This window comes from Hetaerina americana, unplaced genomic scaffold, assembly GCF_022747635.1.
Source record: "Hetaerina americana unplaced genomic scaffold, ioHetAmer1.1.p SCAF_42, whole genome shotgun sequence".
In the NCBI taxonomy this organism is placed as follows: domain Eukaryota; kingdom Metazoa; phylum Arthropoda; class Insecta; order Odonata; family Calopterygidae; genus Hetaerina; species Hetaerina americana.
In genome coordinates this window covers 2,175,929-2,201,065 of record NW_027287008.1, presented here as the reverse complement: position 1 = coordinate 2,201,065, position 25,137 = coordinate 2,175,929, and the positions used below count along the sequence as shown (strand labels likewise).

At 38.0% G+C, this 25,137-nt stretch overlaps 1 protein-coding gene across 1 annotated transcript in view; it reads right to left on the bottom strand.

Annotated features, from left to right (window-relative positions):
- mRpS29 (mitochondrial ribosomal protein S29) overlaps positions 1-25,137 on the bottom strand; it is a 42,651-nt gene that overhangs the window by 9,736 nt on the left and 7,778 nt on the right. Inside the window, exons 3-6 of the mRNA XM_071591127.1 lie at positions 3,603-3,816; positions 2,685-2,777; positions 2,442-2,578; positions 338-498 (exon numbers count right to left, since the gene is read on the bottom strand). Coding sequence (XP_071447228.1) covers positions 338-498; positions 2,442-2,578; positions 2,685-2,777; positions 3,603-3,816 — 605 coding nt within the window. The remainder of the gene's footprint in view (positions 1-337; positions 499-2,441; positions 2,579-2,684; positions 2,778-3,602; positions 3,817-25,137) is intronic.

Below are 25,137 nucleotides of genomic sequence, written 5' to 3'. Positions count from 1 at the left end.
AATAAAAGAGTTTCACTGAGGTAAGCCATTTATTTCTATTCCATTTCCAGAACTTTTAAAATTAGCCGCATACAACTATGTGGAAAAAAATGTGGACAGAGGGCGAAACAGTTGTCCATCAACTCACCTACCCGACGGAAATTCCCGGAAGAAGAATGAATTCAAGACATTAATAATTAGGTAAAAATACACCTTACAATGTTGCATGCCAAATTTTACAGTCGATTTTATAACTCTCCACTCTGATCAAATTTATCCCTTTCCTAAGCTTAAAATATACAAGGTGAGCATTGCTTAAATAGAAAGTTTCACAACAAATGAATAAATATGTACTTACTTCTTACTTGTTGATAGTTCCTTGATCTCTTTAATGACTGCAACAACAATATCAGAGGCATATTTGACTCTATTAATGCCAAAATTTACTAGCTCTGTGAGAGGAGCACCTTTCTCTGTAACTTCTCTCTTGCTCCATACATACTCTTTGCCAATAGTTAACTGAAAAAAAACCATTTTCACCTTCAATCTCTATTTTGGGCACCATCAGATTAATTATATTTCACATTATCATGAATAAATAACGGTAAATAAAAAAGTTAATGTAAATTATGGAAAAATTCTAACAAGAATAAATCAAACTAGAAGCTATGTTTTTGTAAATATTGTTTTTCAAGCATTCCCATTGAAGTCATTGGTGATAATTTTAATAGCTAAATTCCATATTATTGCAATATTTTCAAAACACAGTCCAGACTATAAATCATTCCTAAATGAACAATATAACATATGTAGACATAGCACACCAATATGTTACAATGATCACTGTCAAAGCTCTACATGGCAAATAGACTGGCTGTTAAACATGGGAATGACCACTGGAAAGGAATTTGCAGAAAATTCCACCCAATAATTCACTTTAATTTTCCAACACCATCAATGAATGATTCAGCATTGAAGTTTTCCCTCTGAATGCTCTTTTAATGTTACATTCCCTCTACCGAATGACCTGCACAGTTTTCAAAATACCTATCTTTTTATTTCTTGTTTATAAGTGGATTATTTTAGTCGAAGGTGATATTAAATTGTTTCAATCAAAGGATATCAATGATATAACCCTGTGTATGAAGACATGTCTCCTCTCCTCATGGTCAGAGAAAGAGCGCATCGTGTAGGGACAAAAAGTGGGTGGTGTCTGTGTTTGCATAAAAAAATCAAATATGTGGCTTATTTCCACTAGTTTATCATAACAGTATGATAATCTCACAGCAGGGCATTAAAAATTTATCTTGGTAATTTTATGCAATTCTCTTTGCTAACATTAACATGTGTACTTGATCAAAGAATTTTTTTAACCAATAACTTGTAAGATAAAATAATTTAAATATTATCTGTTATTGACATCAATTATTGATATTAATTTTATGCAAATGTAACTAAAATACATATATATGAAAAATATATGTATATAAAATACACACATGCTAGCAAAAAGAGTACTTGGTGATTATCTTCAATAAGAAAATTTCCATGCACAAAATAAGATGCAGTTACTTCATTGTAGGATAAATGACTTGGCACCCCTGGAAGTAAACCGTATACATGTACCGATTGGTATTGGAGGATTTTCTATTAATATCTTTCAAGCTACCATTAATAATTATTGAGTTAGATATTTCTGCCCATTTAATCTTGCTTGCTGCATTGGCATTCATTATTTTGAATTAATACCTCACTAAGATCATCTGGTGGTTTTAGTTGCTGAAAATGTTTCATAAGTGTCACTGAACATAGAAAAACGTTAGTTGATAACTATTCAAGATATTGGAAGATAAGGACTATGTAGTGGCATTGGTGCTAAATAGTGTGCTGGAATTTGATCAATGTACAAATAATTTAGGAATTACCATATATTACACCTGACGTTACCCATTAAAAGCCACTAAAAATACATTTGTAAAATATTAACAAGAGACATTGGAATTTTAAAAAGAATTAATAAGCATTTAACAGAGAGCTCAATTAGATGGTCAATATCCATAATGTTCACTAAACCTTTACATACAGACTACTTGGTACTCATAAATGCAATATTTACCAAAATAGCACACTAAAAAGCCAAGAAAAAAAATGTATTCAGATATGAACGTACCCTAAGTTTTAAGGTAAGATAATAAATGTATAAGGGTTCCAATAAGGAAACTAGAAGTCATGAAACATCTATAACAAATTGTGATGGTGCATTGAAGATGAGTAAACACAACAACACCAGACACACTCTTGGAATTATGCAGTGGGCCAAATTATGGAATTTTAATAATTTTGTTTAAAAACATTGAAATCAAATTTGATGCCAAATTCTCAATAAAAATGAAGAATTAACTGCATCGAAATTTCGCTCAACATTAAATTGTATCCCCAACAATTTTGAAGTACCAACTCACATTTAATTTCTCTAGTAAAGGAGCATTTTGATTTTTAAAGTGAATCAGCCAAGCTGCAGCATCCAGTGGCAGGTCAATATAACCATCCTTTGTAGTAGAATTCGATGACTCCTTGCATCTCCTGAACCAGTTAGGCACTACAAGGAAAGCAGAATTACCAATGAAACTTTTATCAATTACTGAACATTCACATCAAATGTATGAGCATTTACATTCACAAAATGAAATAAATATGAATTTTACCCCAAGGCACGTGAATCAACAGAAATCCAGAAACCAGACCAAAATGAAGAATATGGCTCAGTGATACGGATTTTCCACAGCCAGATTTACCAACTGAGTCAAGTGTGTTAAGGTTTTAATATAAAGAATGGATAACCAGATACAATTATTTTAATAATACCATTTATAATTTAGCAGTATATGTGTTTCAACACCAAGCATGGATACTTTTTTATTGTTTTACTACCATATATTGCTGTATAAACTTCAACAGAAAGTGCACACTTTCACAATTGCCATTGTCCAAACATATTTTCTATTTTAACCAAAAAGATTAAAATATAAATATTGAAATCTTGTCAAAAAAGGTTTTTTGCCATTTCAACATATGAGAAGCAATTGAAAGCACTAGAAATGTGAAGCATATTTACGTCATCCAGGATGATGCCCTTCCAGGAGCACTCAGACTAATGAGAGTATTTTACGTTAAAACTCAGCAAAGTATTGTAACTGGGTGAATAACAATGGTTTCCAACCAACCACACCATCAGGAGTGAACTTCATGATTTTCCCCTCATTTCGTTACAATTTGAATTCTTTTATCCAAATTTAACTTAAAATATTGCTTCTTCCCCTTGAACAAACAATCATTGATCAATAAAAATTCACAGTGAGGCAGGATTTGCTAGCCTAAAAAAATGGACTTTGCAGGTCAGCACTTTCCCCACATGGAAATACAAATTAATGTAAACTTTTGGATTGCATAAAGCAAAATATGTAAGTAAAACAGAATACAAAATATATCATTGCAAAATTGGCAAATATTTTCCTTATTGTTTTTGTAAAATGAATAACATCAATAAAATGTTATCCGTGAAGCAGATAGGCATGTAATTTAGTTTAGTGTTAAATTATTATTGAGAGAGCTTAAAAGGATACATAAAACATAACGAATCGCTGGACCAGAGTAATCTGCAGCCTTCATGTATTCCATGATTTCCAGGGCAGGGGAACGAACCATTATGCAGGTTTCTTGAAATGTCTTGACTTGCTTCTCAAAAGATTTTGGAAGTCCTCCATGTTGAAAAAGTAATTGTTTTACATCTTGAGGAACAGTATAAAAAAGACCAAGGTGACTCTCCCCATGATTTACCTGTTGGAAGACACCTTTGGTTATATTCACATTTTCAAGATAAAAGATTGGTGACAATTGCAGTAAATTATTTCATAGTAATATAGAAAAGCTTAGTACTAAACAATAACAAAAGCTGTTTTTTTACTGATCGGCATACTAAAAGGCAATTAATTAGAAACATTTGAAGTTGTTATACAAAGAATACATTGCAACATTTATTTTAAAAAGGAAATATAATATATTACCTCAACATGAACAGAATTTCAATTGAATTAACAGTTGACTGGTCAGTAAAATATTCTTATTTTATGGCTTATGGAATTATTCTTCTGTTGCGGAGTGACCACCAGGATACTTTAAAAATTTCACTTAATACTCAAAATCCAAAATATCAAAGTCATTAAGATATTGGATATTCTACCCTCAGTTTAATATTTATAAGCTATGTTACCGTGTGTAAGAAATAGAAATAATAATACACAAAATTTTCCCATTTCAACGAACGATATACCAAGATGAACTTTTTGAATATATAAACTTTACGAAAACAGTACTGGGGAACATGAAATCGGTTTTTTATATGCAAAAAATCTAAATAAAATTGATGTCGCAAAATGCTAATAATTGGTTTTATGTTAAAAGTAAACCGAATTGGAAAGTTTGATTAAGTTTTCGTAAGCAGCTGGGCATATTTATGACGTGACTCAATTTCCGCGATGGCCGAGAATTGCCGTATATGAAGCAACAACTCCCACTCGGTGGCGTTCTCAAAACGCAGTTAGGTGTCCTACAAATAGGGAAATTTTACTTATCTAACAAAATTTCATTCTAAAATATTCTATTAATTTCGTCCGATCAGGGAAGCTGAATTATCATGGTAAGCAGGAAATGAATACGGGAGCAAAAGACACATTTCGTGGCATTATGATTCCAGAGATTGCGTCACTAATACGCTAAAGCTTATGAGCATCATTTATCGTATCAAACTTCTCAATAGCATTAGCGGATTCAATTCTTGGCATGGGAATACGTAAGATAAATAATTATTGGGTAAAAATTAAATTAAAGTAAAATCTTTAACCAATGAATAGTGTAAAAAGCTTATAAATTCTGTCGTAGTTTAGAAACATCCAAGACACCATCGCGCATTAAACAAAAAAGGGGCAATTTTCTCGCTATTAACACAATAATGCTTTCAATTTACGGTTTCTGGCTTCAATTCGTGGAATTTATTCACACCCATAATAATAGAAGGAACAACGCACTGCGGAAACAACAATTCTGTGGAAAAGTATGTCGTCCATTCCGCTAATACGGATACAATAAGGTTTGATAATAGTTCTTGAAAAAATATTATGCCATCAATAAACGCAGAAGAGATCAAGCTTTAAGTTTATTTTCTTACGCTTGGAAAGGCGCTTTCGAGGTACTCCTCACCTCCGGATTATGCAATTTTGAAAGGGAAAGTGCACGCATTCGTGATTGTGAAGTCGTTTAACCAACTACTACTTGAAGTCATCAGCATCAATGAACTATTTCTTCACTATTTTACGCATCAAGAGTTTCCAGGCATTTCAATGGCTTTCTCACACATTCTGGTTTTCCCGCTAAAGCATAAGAATGCCCCACACTTCACCAAGTTTAAAATACAAAAAATCTCCATTGTGATGCCGCTAAGGACTACTGCTAACAAAAGTACGTTCCAATAATATTGGATATTTTCTTGAATCACTTGACTGAGGGGTTAATCGAAGTAATCGACATAACGAAAGAATACACTCGTATAATAAAAACAGTCACTGTAAGGTTACAATACCCTTACGATGATTGTTGTACGATACACCTACTTCATGAAGGTGAATACCAGTAGATATAGTTTTATTTCGGAATATAACGCAAGAGTTTATCCTAAGCGGTGTTCACGCAAGTTCAGCTTCATGACCTTAATCACATACATATTAGATATTTATACTTCCGCAACTACTAATAGTGAGAAGCCATAAATATGGGTGATAAAACTAATAGTGATATCTATATACCCAATCATATACTCTTGCTGCGAGTAAAATAGGTTCTGCCTGGGGATGTCGTGCGATTTTTATTTTCCTGATACACGTGACGATTTATGCGGCAATTAAAATCATTTTGCCCACGGTAGAAATTGAATGGGAGTTGCAGTTCAGTTACAGTACATATAGATTTTCAGCTACAGAGGTAACAGTAATCATACAAGCAGCCCTACTAAAATCTTTAGAAAGCATGGGAGGTGTAGTAGTTCTGTTGAAGGCATTAAGAAACAATTAGTGCAGAGTAGTCCTAATGAAAACAGTATAAGCACATTATACTTCATTAAAACAGTAGTGTTTCAAAAAATTATACAGACTAGTGTTAATAGCATGTGAAATGTTAAGCAGGGGACACAAACAAATATTATTGAAACGGCAGTTTCTTGCGTGCATCAACAGTCGGCGTTTACCATCAATTGACACAACTTTTCTCAACGTCAATCAATGAAAAAAGACAATGATGATCGACTAAAAGAAAAAGCGTTTTAAGACTTTTCACGCCCAACTTGGTGTCATTTTGAGCTAAACCCCAAGGGCTTAACTGTCGCTTTGAAGTCTCTTTTCAGGAATGGAATACGTATGTGCTTAGAAACCACATGCATATTTACCTTTTGAACACCCACTACACTTTTTTTGGGGAACCCATCTCAAAACATTCTTCCTTTACTGCTAATGAACCAATGATATATATATATATATATATATATATATATATATATATATATATATATATATATATATATATATATTATATATATATATTATATATATTATATATATTATATATATATATGTGTATATATATATATACACACATATATTACATATCTTATAGATACGTAACCACGTTGGTCCGTGTACCTAACTTATTCATAGGGAGGGTAAGGCCTGTTAATCAGGATGATGTTTGAGGCAAAACTTTCGTGTGTTTCGTGGTGAATTACCTTCTAAATAAACATTAGTACTTCCGTTATTCAAAACTTTCTTCCGAAAAAAATAGTCCTCAGTATCTTGCCAATGTCAACCTTTCGTCGTTTCGCCTCTGTCAATGAACATTATACGAATTTAACGTTTTACAATTGTCTCTGCTGCTTAGGTTTCCATATTTACAGTTTAAGTGGCATATAAGGCAGTGGCAGCTCACCGAGACCATCAGTTGGCCGTATAAGTGCCTTACAGTAATGGTTGCCCCATGGACCAAATATTGGGTCCGCTACTGAATCAATCTATTGGACGGCTTGAAATTCTCCCGATTAGCAACTTCAGGCCATCCGTTTGTAGCGACGCACCACCGAATATGGAATAGCCTGCAACCACTCGTCGCGGAAACTTCCGAATAACCCCTAGACGCCCATTTGCCGATTACCAAACGAGTCCGCGGTGATTCGTTGCCGTTCCCCCCGCCCAACACCTCCCTGATGGTCACCCAATTAAGGCAAAGCCCGAGGAATGCGGTCGAGAGGAATCAGCCATTAAATAATAATCGGAGTGATTGATACGAGTTAGCTCACAGCCTCTCCGTTTACGATAAGACGAGTCGACTCCCCCCTCGATGCGTGAAAGTTGGTCGGGTGTTGGTGCGGTTGACGGGACGCGGTGGGTGTGGTTGGGCTGAGAGTGACCTCTCTCCCACCATCTCTCCAATCGGAACAATAATATAACTAACAATTTTCTCCTAGTCTTTGACATTCCTCCGAATAAATATACGATGAACTCGCACCAGATGTACCGCAACAGTCACCGGAGACAGGCAATGTTAAATAGAAAATTTTCGCTATATCTCATCCCGGGCAACCAATGCTTGCCCCCTCCCGCATGAGGCATTTGAGCGGCATTTAAGACATACGTAACACGAGTGTTATCGAGCAAGGTACAAGAAATAACATGTCATCAGATGATGTCACGAGAACATCAGAAGACACACAGCCTGGGTGTGGAGCACCAATGGTAGCAATATGCACACAATACACGTTCACGACAGTCAATGGTAGCACCACCGGAGACCGTCAATATCCATCTTGCATACACTAATGCTCGTTTAGTCTGACGGTTTTGGAGGTGAAAGAGAGATGTGTCTTGCATAACAAGTGTCGCGTCCATTTCTTCGCTTGCTTGAATCAATACGCGCTGTTTTTTCAATAGGTGGCAGCGAAGGCTAATAAACTCCGATGAAATGAATTAATACACGTTTTAGTGCTACAATTTCTGCCCACAATCGCTCAATCACTTTGAATCGGCTACTTTCTATACAGTATTCGAAAGTACTTCCACACGTGACCCCAAAATCTTTCACAGCTATCTTCATTTCCATGTAAATGAAATACTATAGATCTCATCGAAACACGTTGAGGAACATGTGACGTGCAGATTGCGGGTAAGTCCCATATCCGTCCAATCTAGACCCATTTTATGAAATACATTAATTAATTCTTCCCTATTTACTCAATCAAACGCCTTTTTGAAACCTCCGAAACAGGCAAATACATCCTGACTGTATTCTATGTTCCTCCCTATAAATGATCTAGTTACTGCAATGGCATCACGCGGGCCTCTCCCTTTTCTAAACCCAAACTGATCATACCTTCATTAATCATTTGATCTGCTCTCCATCCTATTATCGATGATTCTTACAGCCATTTAAGCTGCGTGCCCAATCAAGCTTACTGTTCTGTAATTATCACATATTGCTGGCTTTCCCTTTCTTGGGATAGGGACAACCTGAGCTAACGAAGTCTTCCAGCCAAATTCCTCCCTCCCACATTTTCCTAACCCCTTCAGTAGTTCCGCAGGGATTTTGTCTATCCCACGGCTTTATTTTATTTCAATTCCCTTAATGCCCTTTTTTATCTCGCCATCGAGTAAGCCTGGACCCATGCTATCCTCGTCTGCGTCATATTCTCTTTCTATGCGCAAGCTTCCTTGTCTACTGTATTTACTAATATAGTGCCTCTATTGATTCCTTCCATCACTCTTGAATCTTCTCTGGTTCAAATATTATTTTTCCTGACGTATCTTCGATTGCTTGCATCTATTTTCCTTCTTATATTCTGAACATGCTTTCAACTTCTTGTACAAGGCACCAATTTTACTCTTTCTCGGTAAACTTTCCATATCTTCGCACTGCGTCTCCCGCGACACTTCTTTCGCCCAATTTGTTTCGCGCCAAGGAAGGAAAAAAACTTGGTAATAAGCACCACACAATATTTTATTCGTTATTTCGACGAAACAGTTACGAATGAGTTCAAACTATGATACTGGGAGAGGATCATTACAAAGTGTTTTATTTATTCGACAACACCTCAACGTTTCTTTGAAAACTGCCATCCGCACTGGCGAAACTGGTAATAAAACCGCAAGTCCTTCAAAAGCATATAAATCAATGCTCGACTAACACAACCAGGGAAACCTCCAGCATGGGAGAAAGCGGTAACATTTTCAAATGCCAACGCAAGCGGAAAACCGGCCGCAATTTGAATTCTCACATTTTTGGACGGGGTGATTTCCTCGCCTGCAACTCATAAGAGATTACCGTTGACAACGCCCCGATTAACTTGGGGTTCAAATTCTTATTCTGGACACACGCAAACGGCATTTCAAGCCAGTGCGGCCTCGCATTTAGCTTACGAATTAGCTTAACAAGTAGACCCATTTGCCGCCTGGGGTTCGACACCCACCTTACGGACGGTGCCTAAGTTAGGGGCAGTCCTTTAATTACGTAAGGTGTGAATTTTTTATAAAGCTTCTTTAAGAGGTTTGAGGGAGGTTTAGGAGTAAACTTAATTGTGGTTTATTAGGGCAATATTATAAATTAAAAGAAATGTAATTATCCGTGATCATCGAGAAAAAACCAATACGTAAATGCTCAAAAATGAAACTGTCACTTTAGAATTATTTTATCTATTATAAACCCGACTACAAAATTTCGAAATTTTCCCCACATTTCTGTGTTTAAATAAAGCTAGAGTGAAAAATTGTTTAAACGAGATGGTGCTCATTTTCTTTGAACAAACAATCAATAGAAGTGATGAGTGGATTACCGCAGAGAAAAAAGCCTTCAGAAAACCTAAATGCGATTTTTTTACTTTAGTTATAGATCAAGGTTTGCTAAGTATCACCGACTGTGCCGATAATAGCCTAAGATGAGGAAGGGGGTGGGGTACGTTCATTTTACGAATCTCTGAAAAGGCGTCAAAAAAGCCGAAAATGGCCTTACCGTAATTTGAGGAACCACTTAACGATGGTAAATTGACAAACTACTACCTTGATCAAAAATTTCCCGGAATTTATTCAGAAAATTAAAAATACAAGTTTATTCATCTAAATCTATATTGTCCCCTTCAAAGTAATCCCCATCGACTGCAACACACTTATGCCAGCGCTTGATCCAATCCTCGAAACATTTTTTATATTCGGTTTTCGGTATGTCCATCAGTGCTTCCTGCGATTTTTCCATTACTTCCTCTCGGCTGCTAAAACGCGTTCCCCGTAATGGTTTTTTAACTCGATTGAACAGAAAGAAGTCACAGGGAGCCAAATCAGGTGAATTCGGTGGCTGTTGGATGGTATTTGTTGCATTTTTCGTCAAAAAATTACGAATAATGATAGCACTGTGCGACGGTGCGTTATCATTGGTGCAAAATCCACGAGTTTTCCGCCCACATTTCTGGTCTCTTTCGGCGAATTGCTTCACGCAAACGTCTCATAACGCCCAAATAATACTCTTTGTTTACTGTCTGGCCTTCTGGCAAAAATTCATGATGCACTACACCGTTGTAATCCATGAAAACCGTCAGCATTGCCTTCTTTTTTGACTGAAAACGACGTGGTTTTTTTGGTCTCGGCTCATTTGGTGAACGCCATTCACTTGCCTGATGTCTGGATTGCGTGTCGTACTCATAAACCCACGTCTCGTCTCCAGTAATGATCCTTTTGATGAATGTGGGATCGGATTCAGCCTCGCAAATCATGTCTTTTGCGACGTCAACACGGTCTCTTTTTTGCATGAAATTGAGGTCTTTTGGCACCAACTTTGCTGCTACACGACGGAAACCCAAATCATTAACCACAATGTCTTGGGCGGATCCATAGGCAATGTTCAAGTCCTCCGCTATTTCTCTGATGGTTAATTTGCGGTTATTGACCAACATTTCTTTTACTTTATCAATTTTTTCACCGACTTTCGATGTCGATGGTCTGCCACTGCGTTCATCATCTTCGATTGACTCACGACCACTTCTGAACCGCTCGTGCCACTGGTAAACGACCGTTTTTTTTAGAGAATCGTTGCCGAAACACTTTTCCAACATTTCCAACGTCCGTGCGCCACTAAATCCGTTTTTTACGCAAAATTTAATACAAGTTCGTTGTTGCAAATTTAAATCCATTTCTGAAATTGTAAAAAATCGCCAACACACACAGAGATAGATGTACTCTTGGCTACGTAACTTTTGCAAATGTCAAGTTATGACACTAAGATTTAAAGGGAATATCAACAACAGATGTACCAATTTAACAAAAAAACAGAACTCAAATCGGAACGATGGGAGCGCCACACGGTGGTTATTCCGGGAACTTTTTGATCAAGGTAGTATATCCAAGAAAATAGAATCCCACACAGAAAAACAATAGTACTCATCGCCAGACAAAAAAGGGAGCTCACGAGATGACGAAGGCAAATTACCTGTAGCCATTCGAAATATTTCTCTGCACATAATCTCGATGTCTAATTAGCTCCAGGCAGTCCAACCGAACTATTTGCAACTAGAGGGTGTTATCTATACCTGATGCGACTAGGTACTCATGTTACGTATGTCTGAACAGCTGAGGCCAGGTCCACACTGCATAGAAAAAGTTGTGTAGATTGGAAGAACACCTACTTTTTACAGAAAAAAACAATATTACAAAACAAATTCTACTTTAGATTGCACGTTTTGCAATATGACGAGAGTAGCTAGCGGCAATATGAAGGAACTCATAAAAAATCGAAGAATAACTTTTTGCGTTCTCTTCACACGAGGATACCCATTTCAAAACAGGTTGTCCCTTGAAGTGACCAGACCGTGGAAGCAGCGTTATGCAGTAGCAAATCGTCGTTTTGAAATTTTTGAAGCGTCTTGTCTCAAAAACTGATATCATCCCGAAACAAGTTATATAACGATAAAGAACCAAACAGCATGACGTCAAAAAAATTGTTATATAACAATGCTATATGAGAGTTTTTTAGCTATATTTGTGTGTTCCCGGATTATAATATCATCTGATATGAAACGGAAAGCGTTGCGACGTTTTCACTACGCTCTTGAATGCATCAGCAATTCACTCGTCAAAGGAAAGCATCTTCACATCTTCCTTAACGACGAAATTTGCGAGTCGACAACAATATGGAATAAATAACGACATATATAAAGTTTGTTGTCTCAGGCGTAACTTTATGGAATTTGCATATTGAAATGAAATGAAATAATTGACTTAGTAATTCCACACACTTTATTTTTTTTAAACACGACCCAGGTTTCGAAGTTGACGTTCGACCTGATGATGACGTTCAGCGTCGAAACTTGGGTCGTGTTTTTTTTAAAATGAAAACTGCAAAGTCAATTATTTCATTTCATAGACAATATAAAGAATTACTATTCCGTTTCATTTTGTTTTGCATGATAGATCGGATCCCGAAGGTATTCACGTACATAGAACTGTGCTGTCGTACTGCATATACATTTACGAAAATTTGAGTGATGAGATTGTCGTGTATAAAATCTCTCCAAACAGGTCATCCGCTAAGAAGCCAAAAATTACACTACGACTACCATCAACACGCAAGATAGGTTTTAGTTTTGATGGACCTAGAATAACTATTGCACAGTTTTGCGGTCTCTTAAGGATTAACTCATACGCCCAAAGCAACGCTAAACAACAGTTGAGAGCCTGCATTTTTACCCATCTTTGTGTAATCCAAAATGCTTTATATTTCCCTCCCTCTAGCTTACTTACTCAACATTTTTTCCTTTAACATCCCACAGTATCTCAACATCATCGGCGACAACTTTCCCTGCTCTCGCCGAAATTCTTCCAACAATCTTCACTCTACGTCTACCATGCCTCGCGCTTCATTTGTTTTCCAATCCGTCCGCTATATTTTCCCCATTTTTGTCTGCATCTTCGTTTCCAAAGTCCTCAATTTACGCTTTATCTCTTACACCAAGGTCCAAGTTCGGAAACAAGCAACCCAATCTCCATATCAAAGTTTTCACAAATCTCATCTATCAGCATCCCCCGCAGTTTCTTTGAATTTCCTAATTGATACTGTTGACCATCACTTCAAAATTTTCTAATAATAGGTATGAGCAAAACTATCTTAACCACAAGTTCTTTTTCGGGATATTTCATCAATGCAGTAAAATTTGCATTACCTTAGGAATTAACTATCTTCCATTCCGTGAACATTGACTCCGTTTAACGTTGACTTCATACATTATCTCAATAATATATCAGTAAACTTAATTTTGTGAATGCATTCGACTGCTTAAGGATGAGGAATAAGTTTCAAGGCGTGTGTTTCACGCAAGTCACGACACAAACGACGACTTCACTGAATTACAATTACTTGTATCTCACTTATGAGGGTAGGAAGTGCCAGAAATCGGGAAACGGCAACAAAGCAGCAATTACTTGTTTTGGTGAAATGCACTCGATAAAGGCTGTGCGGACTGAGAGAGTTCGTACTATATTCACCCACGCCAAACAAAATCAAACTCTCGCACCGACCGCGCGCCATGAATATTATAAGAAGACTGCACGTGATAATCCCTTCGATTCGATTAAAGTTCGATTTTTTCTTATTCATTTATATAACCTGCAAGAGACCGCCAGGGTGTGTGGCAGGGGGTGAATACACACCAGAATAAAGGCCATGAATATAAGAAAAATTATTTTGAATCTAAATTTTATAAATAAATTTAAATTTTGAATTTGAGGAATGCATGGGGAAAACAAGATAACTTTGAAATCTGAAATTGCTACACTATAACAAATAGAACATTCTATATGTTGTTCCACAGCGGTCGTTATAAGCGACTCGCAACTTTTCACCATTTTATAATTCAGTTCTACCACAGAATTTTTAACAAATGCAAATAGCACTTATTCGCTTGTACTACAATAAACACGCAAAATAATGGAGATGTAGTAGGAGAGGTAGTCTCGATTACTCGATTGGATTTAAACAGCAGGATAAATCTTTAATAATGAAAAAAAATAATGGACCTGGTTAGGATTTTATAAGGAATCCGAAAAAACAAACAATGTATGTAAACCAATTAAGAGAATTCCCATGACTACCATGAAAATCAAACACGGAGACTTCGAAAGGTGTCCACTATGCCTCTTTTAAGCACCTACTCAAATACTACATCAGAGGTATTCGAAAGTATTTATAACCCTCATTTGCACTGACGAAGCCTTGACAATATGAAATAAAATATGCTCTTCTTTAAATTTTGCCGTCAAATAAGAATTTGCAGATTTTCGTGGGCGTCCACAGTAACCAGACGTAGACTCCTAGAAACGATGACACATGACCTCAAAGCTCAAGCCTTGCGGCCGAGGCCAAATCATTATCAAATACAAATGATTTTATTGACAAACGCATACCTACATGAGGTCAAAAATTCGGCAGAACAGTACGAAAAATTCGATTATAAATTCCCTTCGTAACGACAGTTACATCAAGAAAACTATTCTAGGATTTGTAAAAATCAAATCGCTTGCATAACAAACGGCTATAGCGTTACACCACATGTAGATATTTTCAATATCACGATTAATATTATAAATCCAAAGGAATAATCACCTACGTTTCGCAAATATGCGCCCTTGTTCTCAAATCCAGTAGAACTCAATTCAATTAGCCTCAAGCCCATTAGAGAGAAGGTGGCAATAAGAAGGCATTGTTCCAAGATACAAGTAAGTCGCCACCGCTTATTGTTGAAGATATGTAAGCCTGAGAACAGATCCAACACTCATACCACTTGAAAAACGCTACTTAACGACGATAAGTAGCCAAGGATAAAAGCTCGAAATGCGTGTTGAAAAGTTAACAAGATTCGCAAATAGTACATTGGCACGAGAGCCTGAAACTTAGATAATGAGGGTTTTTTATGTGATAAAGGCAAGTGTCGGAAAGACATATAAAAACAGGAATGATCGAAGATTACGGTTAATAATTCTTTCGGTGAAAAACGAGATAGACCACTTGTCCACCCTATCGGATTCCGAGGAATATATGTACGTTGTATTTTTCATACTGCCGTACACGTAAATCTATATAGAAAAGCTTAGAAATCTTTCCACCACTTTAATCACCGTTTTTAAGTGCTCCACTGAACTTTTGGTTTTTTCTCTTACGTCATTCAAATACATTCTTGTATGTATCAAAGCCTGACGGCATATAAATTAAAATGGGAGTCAAGGAGAAAATAGGTGAAAACAGAAAGGAGAGAAACTTAATACCAGAATATAATTTTATACGTTGTACATTCTGTCATGTGAGACGATCTAACATCACCCAACGCCATCTCCGCCTCGCCCTGGATCAACGCTATCAACTCCGGGTAAAAACGTCATAGAAAGTCGACACCCACAAAACGAGCAAACATCACACATGTAAGTCGTGAGGAAATATGTACGTGCATACATCCAGACGCGCACGCACAATCGCATTTATGTATTTACACACACACACGCTCATTCAAACTCGGACACCCGCCAATCGGCGAAAACATATTCATGCGGATAAATGTACCGGAAAAGTAGCGGTTGCAATAGTTTTTTAGGGGAAGCGACCAACAGTTAAGGTCATTTGCCCCATTAGGGATGGATGGGAAAGGAGGAAGGGTGGAGAAAAACCCGCCGTCGACATTAGCATTAACTCGAATCGAAAGGTGCCAAGTAGTTTTAACGTCCCATCCGGCAGACTGAGTACTCACTCAAAGAGCTCCCCACAAATCACCTCGAGTAGGGATACAACTGAAAAATATCTGACGTCTCCGGGATTAGAGTCCGGACCCTCTCAGTGGGAAGCCAGTACGTTAGCCACCGTGCCATCCCAATCCCCCGACCATAAAAGCATATATACACACACCGCTACCAATATATAGGTTGGACAAAAGTATCAAAGCCTCCTTAAGATGCAATCCGAACGAAATTTACTGCGACGTTTTCCACTGAATCACTCTTGTTGACCTCCTGGGAATCCACCCCTTCAGGCACTCGAGGCGTTGCTGCTTTGCAATCTGCCGACCCCAACCTCAGCTTTACCTAACCGATACGGACATTGAATTGATGTCAATGTTTTCTCAGTGCAAAATAGCGGAATACCAAGTGTCCCTGATGAGGGGATTGAGAGCATAAATCCGAGGAGCAGCTAGTCGCGGATATTAATCGAGAGAGAAAGTGAAACGAAAAAATATTTATGTTCACGCATTCGATTCTTCGTGTAACTAATGGGAAATAGTATTTTGTACAAGATAGTCCAATGGAATTCCACGAAATGATAGAATAATATTTAGGGCCGTTTAATACGTACCTCTAATCAGTAGACCACATATAATGACAGGCAATGATTCCTACTATGGGAGTGAGAGAAAGCAAGGGAATTCAGACTAGCCTGCCAAAAGGAGAATTTGAATATCGATTGTAAAAATATAAATAAACTCGGAATCACAACCGTTGAAAGCAAACAATGTGTACGATTAAGTTAAACCTAAGCAGAAGGAATAAATACAAGCGACACTTAGGTCAACAGGACATGTAGCCGACAACCAGTTGGCGTATCTTGGTTGCCCTAACGGTGCAACTAGTCACACAATTGAAACGGAGTCGAGGGTTTTTAGATGGAGTCAAACGCGGACACCTCGCGAAGCTTAAGACAAGAGCTAGCACGCTCGGAGTAGCGCACCAAACGTATGAACTGCATTCTCAAGGCTGTCATTTAAACATCACTGAGTTTTCTACTGCAAGCATACAGGTGATACGACGCAGTAATTCATAACGGCATTTAACAGCTATTTTGCGAAGCATTGTCATTGCCCAAGAGACAGTATACATACTTTCCTCGTGATATAACGGTCGCAATGATCAACCCAAAGGTTGGTTTGATATTTGAAGCTAGGTTCTCGTACTAACCCCTACGAAGAGTGAAGTTCACGCATCTGGTCAGGAGGGTAATTTCCTTTCCCAGAGCCGTCTGCGGTTTCCCAAGAATATATGAGACAATGCAACAGTTTCTGAGTTTAAAAATCATTCGAATGATTTTTAAACTCTGAAATTGTTGCATTGAAATGCACATTAGCGGATGACTCCGTTAAAAGTTTGCGGCATCTCCCGCAGTTTCTTTGGAATATACGAGACTGCTATTATGTCTTGTTGGCCACCGCACTAGCTTCCCACCGAAAGGGCCCGGGTTCGAACCCCGGCGGCGTCGAATATTTTTCGGTGGCATCTCGATCCCTACTTGAGTTACTTGTGGAGAGCACTTTGAGAGAGTACCGTCCGTCCTTGTCCGTCGGATGGGACGTAAAGCTGCGGACCCCTTGGCGCCTTTCGTTAAGTTGCCGCCGACGCATTAGCCTGCTCAGGGTTTCTCTCCACCCTTCATCCTTTCCTGTCCATCCCTAATGGCACAAATGACCCAAGCTGTCCCTCCCCTAAATACTACTATTACCAGAATAAATTGTGATATTTAATTAAGATGAACACGAAGCCGTGGGGGCAACAAAAAACCAAGGGAAGAAATGATCGCAAAATACACTTCTACTACTTTCCAGTTACTCCCATATTTTTTCGTTTTCTTCCAACGGTATCAGCGGAAAACTTTACAAAGTAAATGAGAAGATATCATTCTCAGACCGCGCTCACAGCTGGAGCTGAAGGATAAAAACACTGATAAGTTACCGTCAAACAATAGGTGAAGTTAGAAATTCCGCCCTGGGCACATTCCTTCCCGGTCAGGTATGAATTCAAAAGTAATACCAAGAGTGCGCGAATAAGGGGGCCCCACTCCGTCAAACGACGAATTTTGTAATTTTCACGGATATTCAAGGGTGCAACGACCCAATACCAAAGACGAATTAGGAGGTAAAAAACCCCGCTGGCCGAAGGTTCTCGATCGACCAGATCGAACGACATTTTAATGGATCGTTACATTGTGTTGGGTAGTTTTAGGAGGCATCAACGTGAAATCGGCACACAAATGATGACTAAACGAAACGGCAAAATATTAACTGCGGTTGAGCAAAATGCCGACAGGAAAACGTGCCATTTATTTGATCAAGCAAACTTGACGGAAACTGGGGTATCGGGAAAAAACGGCACGTGTTCACATTCAAAACTCGTAAGAAAGACAACGAGCTAAATGGTGGAAGTAATTCCTTGAAGACGATAAATCGACAAGCAGGTTCCGGGAAAACAAAAACACGAAGTTAACCAGTCCGCGTTCGCATGACGCTATATGAGCCGCGAGACGATATCAAATCTTAAGTGCGAGTGTAAGCAAATAAGCATCCGGCTAATTGATAAGTTATTTATAAAACATTTGGGACAACAAGATAATAAGAAAAACCATGACATCCACTCCATGAGGCTTGAAAAGTCCAGGGCGAATACCTGAAGGAAGCCCGAATGCCTTCTTGGACGTATGTTCAGACATAACGGGGTCGGCATTAACGTTTGAATCTCTCAAGGATCGCAGTGGCAACATAGAAACAGAGAGCGTGCTAGTAGCAAATGTTTTCAATAATTTCTTCTAGGTGTACAGCTGCGAGATATTCAGTATTAGGCGGGAAGAGATACCGAGGAAGCCTCCGAAGATGCACTGTTTCTCGAGTATTTACACATTCAGCAAATTAATAACTAGAAGGATAGTTCCTGCCGGGATCAGAAGTAATTCAGTGTGACCAGAACCAACCTTTAAGGGTGGAAATAAACATGACTCGAGCAAAATCCGACCATTTTCACCTTCCTCTCTGCCAATTAAAATCCTAAGATACCTTTGAAATCAATGATATTATATTTCTCGGCAGTCACAAGGTTAAGTTTAGCCGCCAGAACGGCTGTGGATGGAAAAATCCATTGGACACAAAACAGGAGCCATTAATAAGGTGGGGCGAAAAACAATTTTTTCCTCGATTCGCCCACGCCTAAAGGCAATTACGTGCAATTTACGATGCGAATCATCACAGTAAAAACGATTGCTAGTTTAGACAATTACTTCCGGCCCCTGAAAAAAAATACGGCTCGGCGCCAGGCACATGGGCCACCCGCTTAAATCGCGGAGTCCGCCTCCCTTCGTTTCGGCACGCGACAAGTCGCCATCTCATTTCACAGACCGATCAACGAATAAAGACTGGTCTTATGATTGAATTAGACTTTGAAATCAAGGTTTCCAAGTGCAATTACATAACCAATTTTACCGTAGCTTTTGCTTTACTTATCAACAGCTGCTTGTTCGTTCGGTAGATTATGAGATAAAAGTATCCCTAATCGCGGCATTTCGGATAATTTCGTAGAAAAAAATGCATAAGGGATGATATCCAAACAAACTGAAGATAAATTATGAAAACCTGAAGCTACGGATATAAGTAGATCTGAAACGAGATGACAGATACACGAGGGTCGCGTCATTGTTCTTTAGTGGAAGAAAAGATAATACACTGATTCAGGAGAGACGGCAAAGGTAAAATTCGAAAGATGGTAAAACGGGAACACAACAGTTTCTTAGAAGTGCATGACTTAATACTGTTGTTTGGTTATGTGATACTAGCCTCTGGATATGAAGCAGCATTCGAAAGATTATCACTTAATTTCTTTAAGAACATGGGACTAATGCTTCACCTTGAGTTACCCTCGAATGTGACGAGACTGCAATCCACAGGAGAAGACACTGGTTAATCATCACCGACACCACCAACGGCGGAAGTCCATACGGAAAATGCCACGTGACTCAGAAAGGTATCAGTTAGATTATATTATGTTTGGCACATATTTAGGATCAGATTGATCAATTCGCAGATCCCGGGAGCGGATGCGGACACGGATCACAATTTTTCAATTCTGAAGAGTTCCAGTCCAGTTCCATAACATAAGAGTTCCAGTCCAGTCCAGTTCCATAACATAAAACAGGGAAGACGGTCTAGGAAATGGAAGCACTAATAGGATCGAAAAAGAATTACTATCAGCTGGCTGTAGAAAAAACCAGGAGTAAGGAAAGAGAGCTGGGTGATGTCAAGGAAAAATGAGAATATATATTAAAAGGGATATTGAAAGCCGCAAAGGAAACTTTAGAAACTGTTAATGGGAAAAGGAAACGGTAACCTTGGATTACGGATGAGATGATTAGAAATAAAAATGAGAGAAGGAAATGAAAGAATGTAAATACAAAGTTAGGTAGAAGGAAGTACAAAGAGTTAAACAGTAATTTGAGATGGGTAACAGTTAGAGCAAAAGGTGGAAGACGCAGAGCGAGGATATGGAAAGTTTACAGAGAAAGAGTAAAATTGGTGCGCTATACAAGAAAGTTAAAACACTATCGAGAAGTAAGAAGGAAAAATCTGAGTTAAAATTATAGATAATACAGGTAAAATACAAGTTGAACCAGGAAATATCCAAGAGGATGGAAGTAACATAAAGAAGAACTGTATGGTAAAGACATCAAACCAGCAATATTAAATATAGAGAATATGACGTAGATGAGGATAGCTTAGGTCCAGGCTTGCTCGATGGCGAGATATAAAGGGCACTAAGGAAATTGAAAGAAAATAAGGCCGTGATGGTAGACAACATTCCCACGGAACTACAAAAAGATTTGGGAAAAGGTAGAAGGAAGATGAATAACTGATTGAAGCACTTTTCCACTCGATAAATTTTTTTTTATTTTACGACCGGTTTACGATTCATTATGTTCGACTTCCACCACATCACGCCTGAAGCTACTCAATTTGTAGAAGGAAGAGTTTTTACTACCTAATTCGATTTATTTATGAGGGAGGGATTTGGCCGAAGACTTCGTCGGGTCAATGTTTGTTCCTATTCCGAAAAAGGGAAAGGCAGCCATACATGAAGACTATGGAACAATAAGTTTGATTTTGCACGCAGCTAAAGTGGTTCTCAGAATTACCAATAAAAGGCAATAATCAAATCGGTAGTAACATTTTACAAAGGGTCATCCTAATCAAACCTCTCAATAAGCGCTTCAACACAAATGAATACTTACTGAGAAACAACATTATCCCTAAAACTAACTCTTGAGCAATATTCTGAACCAGTGAACTTGTTAATATTTTCATTCTTGTTAAAATGGTGATCCTTGTGAATTGCAATTTTATAGAGAAAATAGTTCTTGGCTAATTTTACTTCAAACAAATGAAATTTTTATGACCACATCCTAAATATGTTAAATCCATTTCCACTTTTATCCGGATACGCCAACTAATTATAATTACTAATTCATAATCACGCAATGGATGCGAGAAATCTATATGAAGAATTAAACTCGATATTGAAACAGAATACGAAAATATAAACTTGAATTTAAATTCCGCACATTGTATCACTATGGAGATCACCATGCTATACGGCCACCTGTTAAAACACCTCAAAAATAATCGATAAAATGATCACCCAATTACACATATCCAGAGGTACTTGGCAGAGAACCGAATTGCGTGCGTGACGGCTCGACCGGCCCTTCACTCAAGAAGTCAGGCGTTTTAGATTGGCGAAAAGCGATCGAAGAAGCACTTTGCGGAGTACTCCTACCTCGCGGGATAGTGTTTGCAACTCTTCCCTGAACACAAAAACGATAGCGCAAGAGTTTCCGCCTACTCTAACCATTAATATACTAAGTTTTGATTATGCCAAGCACTGAATTACACGTCGGAGCACATTCAACCAAATATTTTCTCCATAAGAATGAATTATTTGTAATCCATTCCCAAACGCATGGCCAGAAATCGCCGCTCTCGTAAAAAATGATCTCAATAGCTAAAGGGTCAGAAATTCACTTACTGGAACTTTTGCCCTCGAATGCACCCCCTATGCATCCATGGTGTTCTTTATTTCCACACGGTTTTCGAGAAAGAGAACGATAAAGCCTAAGGTGGGAGTAGGCTTCTTCACCACCCAGTCACGTTACTCCTGCCAAATGTGCTTACCTCTAAAGTTAATGTTATAAAGCGACAACCTTCGCCGTTTTCAAGCGCACGGACACGTGATGCCCCAATCCCTTTCCTCTCCCCTGACGTCCGTCGTGTTACTGCGGCATTGTTTTGACAGCAATTTCTCGGACAAACTTCGAACCAAGTGCTAAAAATACTTCCTACCGTGGAAAGAGATCGAAAACGTAGAACAGTTATACGATCAATTCTACTAACTGCATTTGGTCTTCGAAAAGAGGGCCTTCGACCTCGACGCAGCATTGTGTTCATCTACAAGTATACCCATCAATGACACAGCCAAAGGGATATGGCAGAGGACTCAAATACCCGGGAAAAGGTTATTGGATGGGAAAGGGGTTTAAAAAGCCTGGATTACAAACATTTATCTGGCTTCACGTTATAACTAGCACGTACCGTCGAGGGAACGGTACTCAAACGTATCAAAATTAACTGAAGCATCTATCTATATGATTTTATTTCGTCATATAATTTGCATCTATTGAAGTCGGCCTTCGATTAACTCAATGAACTTAAGACGTATACCGAATCTTTCGAAACGTTTTTACCAAATTCAAACAACTGTTGAATCTTTTCCTCTCCCAATTATTCCAAACTAAATCTGTAACCAGCACTTTCCATCTTGCTCGTATTACCACCACATTTAAAGTTTGAGTTTGCTCTTTGTAAGCTGGACTACCTAAGGACCTGTGGGGTGAATAAAGCGACCAGGAAGACAGGCACTTAGAAAAAGCTATTCACAAAATGGTTTTTATACTGTTAATTATGATAAGGGAATAAGGGAATAAGTGACCATTCAGCTGTGCGTATGTATCTAAACTGGGAGAGGGCTCAGTATAAGGGGCTAGTAAACAAAAAGATAGTTTGGCAATATAAACGGGGTGATAGGGAAGGGTTCCAGACCTTTTTAAGGGAAAAGTATTCGCAATGGGTAAGTGGCGGGCAGAATGTAGAAGAAATCTGGAAAACATTTAAGGGGATAATGGAGGAGGGATTAAATAAATTTGTCCCGAAAAAAATTCTTAAAGAAAATACTGATCCAGAGTTCTACAACCGCAAAATTAGATCCTTGAAGAAAAAACTGAGAGTGATTCACAAAAAACGGAACGAGAGCTCGGAATGGCTCATAATTTACAAAAAATTAGTTCGTGAATTAAATAGAGAAAAGAAAATAGCCAAAGATAGTTTTCTACAGAAAATAATCGGGATAGATAATGGAAATAAATTTTACAAGTACCTCTGGAGGAGGAAAGACAACAGGGAAAACATAACAGCTTTAAAAAAAGAGGATGGGACACTAATCGTTGATGATAAGGAAAAGGCTAATACGTTTAACAATTGGTATGCAAGTGTATTTAAAGTTATGGTAAATAAAAAGGATCCTGTAGATTCAACTCTGAGTCAACAAGGAGGCGAAAAAATATTAAATACCAAAAGTATTAAAACGACGAGCGCAGAAATTTATAAAAAAATTATGAAAATGAGGACAAATAAATCAAAAGGGCCAGATGGTATCTCAATTGACTTGCTTAAATTGGGCGGTAGTGTAGTTTCAAATTATATAAATCATTTATTCAATGTTACCTTAAACAATAATGCCCTGCCAAATGATTGGAAGGAGGCATATGTTACGCCAATTTTCAAAGGAGGAGATAAGGCACTAGTTGATAATTATAGACCGGTCAGCTTGACATCAGTTGTATGCAAGCTATTAGAAAAGATAATGGCTGATTATCTCTGGGACTTGTGGGAGAGTGAGAATTGGTTGTATAGTCGCCAATACGGTTTTAGAAAAGGGCACTCTTGCGAAACTCAGCTATTAGGGTTCTGCCAAGAAATGTTCGACTCTATGGATGCGGGAATAGAGGTGGATGCTATAATAGTCGACCTGTCAAAAGCCTTTGACAAAGTTGACCACGATCTCTTAATGCTTAAGATGGGCCAATTGCCACTACACACAGATGGAAGAGTAATCTCTTGGGTCAGAAATTTCATGGAAGGTCGAACACAAAGGGTCAAATTAGGAGAAGTGTATTCTGAAAAAGCAAGGGTAACATCGGGAGTCCCACAAGGAAGCGTACTTGGCCCGCTCTTGTTTTTAATATATATAAATGATCTCCCAATAAATATTAATTCTCAGATAAGACTTTTTGCAGACGACTGTATTATCTACAGGAAAGTCGAAAATGACAGAGACCGTGACAAACTTCAAAGGGACATTAATAAAATGGCAGATTGGGTGACAAAAAATGGGATGGATATTAATGTTAACAAACGCAAATCAATCACTTTTAGCAATAAGGTAAATGGAAACAATAGGGAATATAAATTTTCAGAAAATGTCATTCCTAGAAGTGATACTGTCAAATACTTAGGTGTATATTTAACTAAGGACTTAGGGTGGGGGCTAAATGTGGAGTGCATCTATAAGAAAGCTTTCAAAACTCTTCATTGGGTAATGAGAAACCTCAAAGGGAGCGTTAGAGCAACCAAGGAGAAGGCTTATCAGACCCTAGTAAGGCCAATTTTAGAGTACGCTTCTCTTGTATGGGACCCTCATGAAGAAGGTCATATTAAAAAACTGGAAAAGGTGCAAAGAAAGGCTGCCCGATATGTACTGGGGAAGCATGGGAGGATGGAGAGTGTGTCTGACATGCTAGAAACGCTGGGCTGGGAACCTCTAGAATCTAGAAGAAAAGTAAGCAAACTTTGTGGAATGTTCCGAATTTTGAAGGGGGAGAAAGCTTGGGCAGATCTTAGGAAAGAGGCGGGGAACCCAAATTTTATAGGCAGAAATGATCACAAATTTAAGATAAAATGCCGGGCACAGAGAACAAATAAAAAAAAATTTTCTTTTCTAAATAGAACAATTGTTGAGTGGAACACTTTACCTGCAAAAATATTCGAGCCCTTTCCTAACAGAGTGTATACTTTTAAGAATAGATGTAAGGCATATATGTAATAATTTGATTGATGTGTGGTGTATGGTATTATATGTAATAGCTTAATTTTTTTTTTAATTTATCTTTTTTTTTCTTGCTGATAAA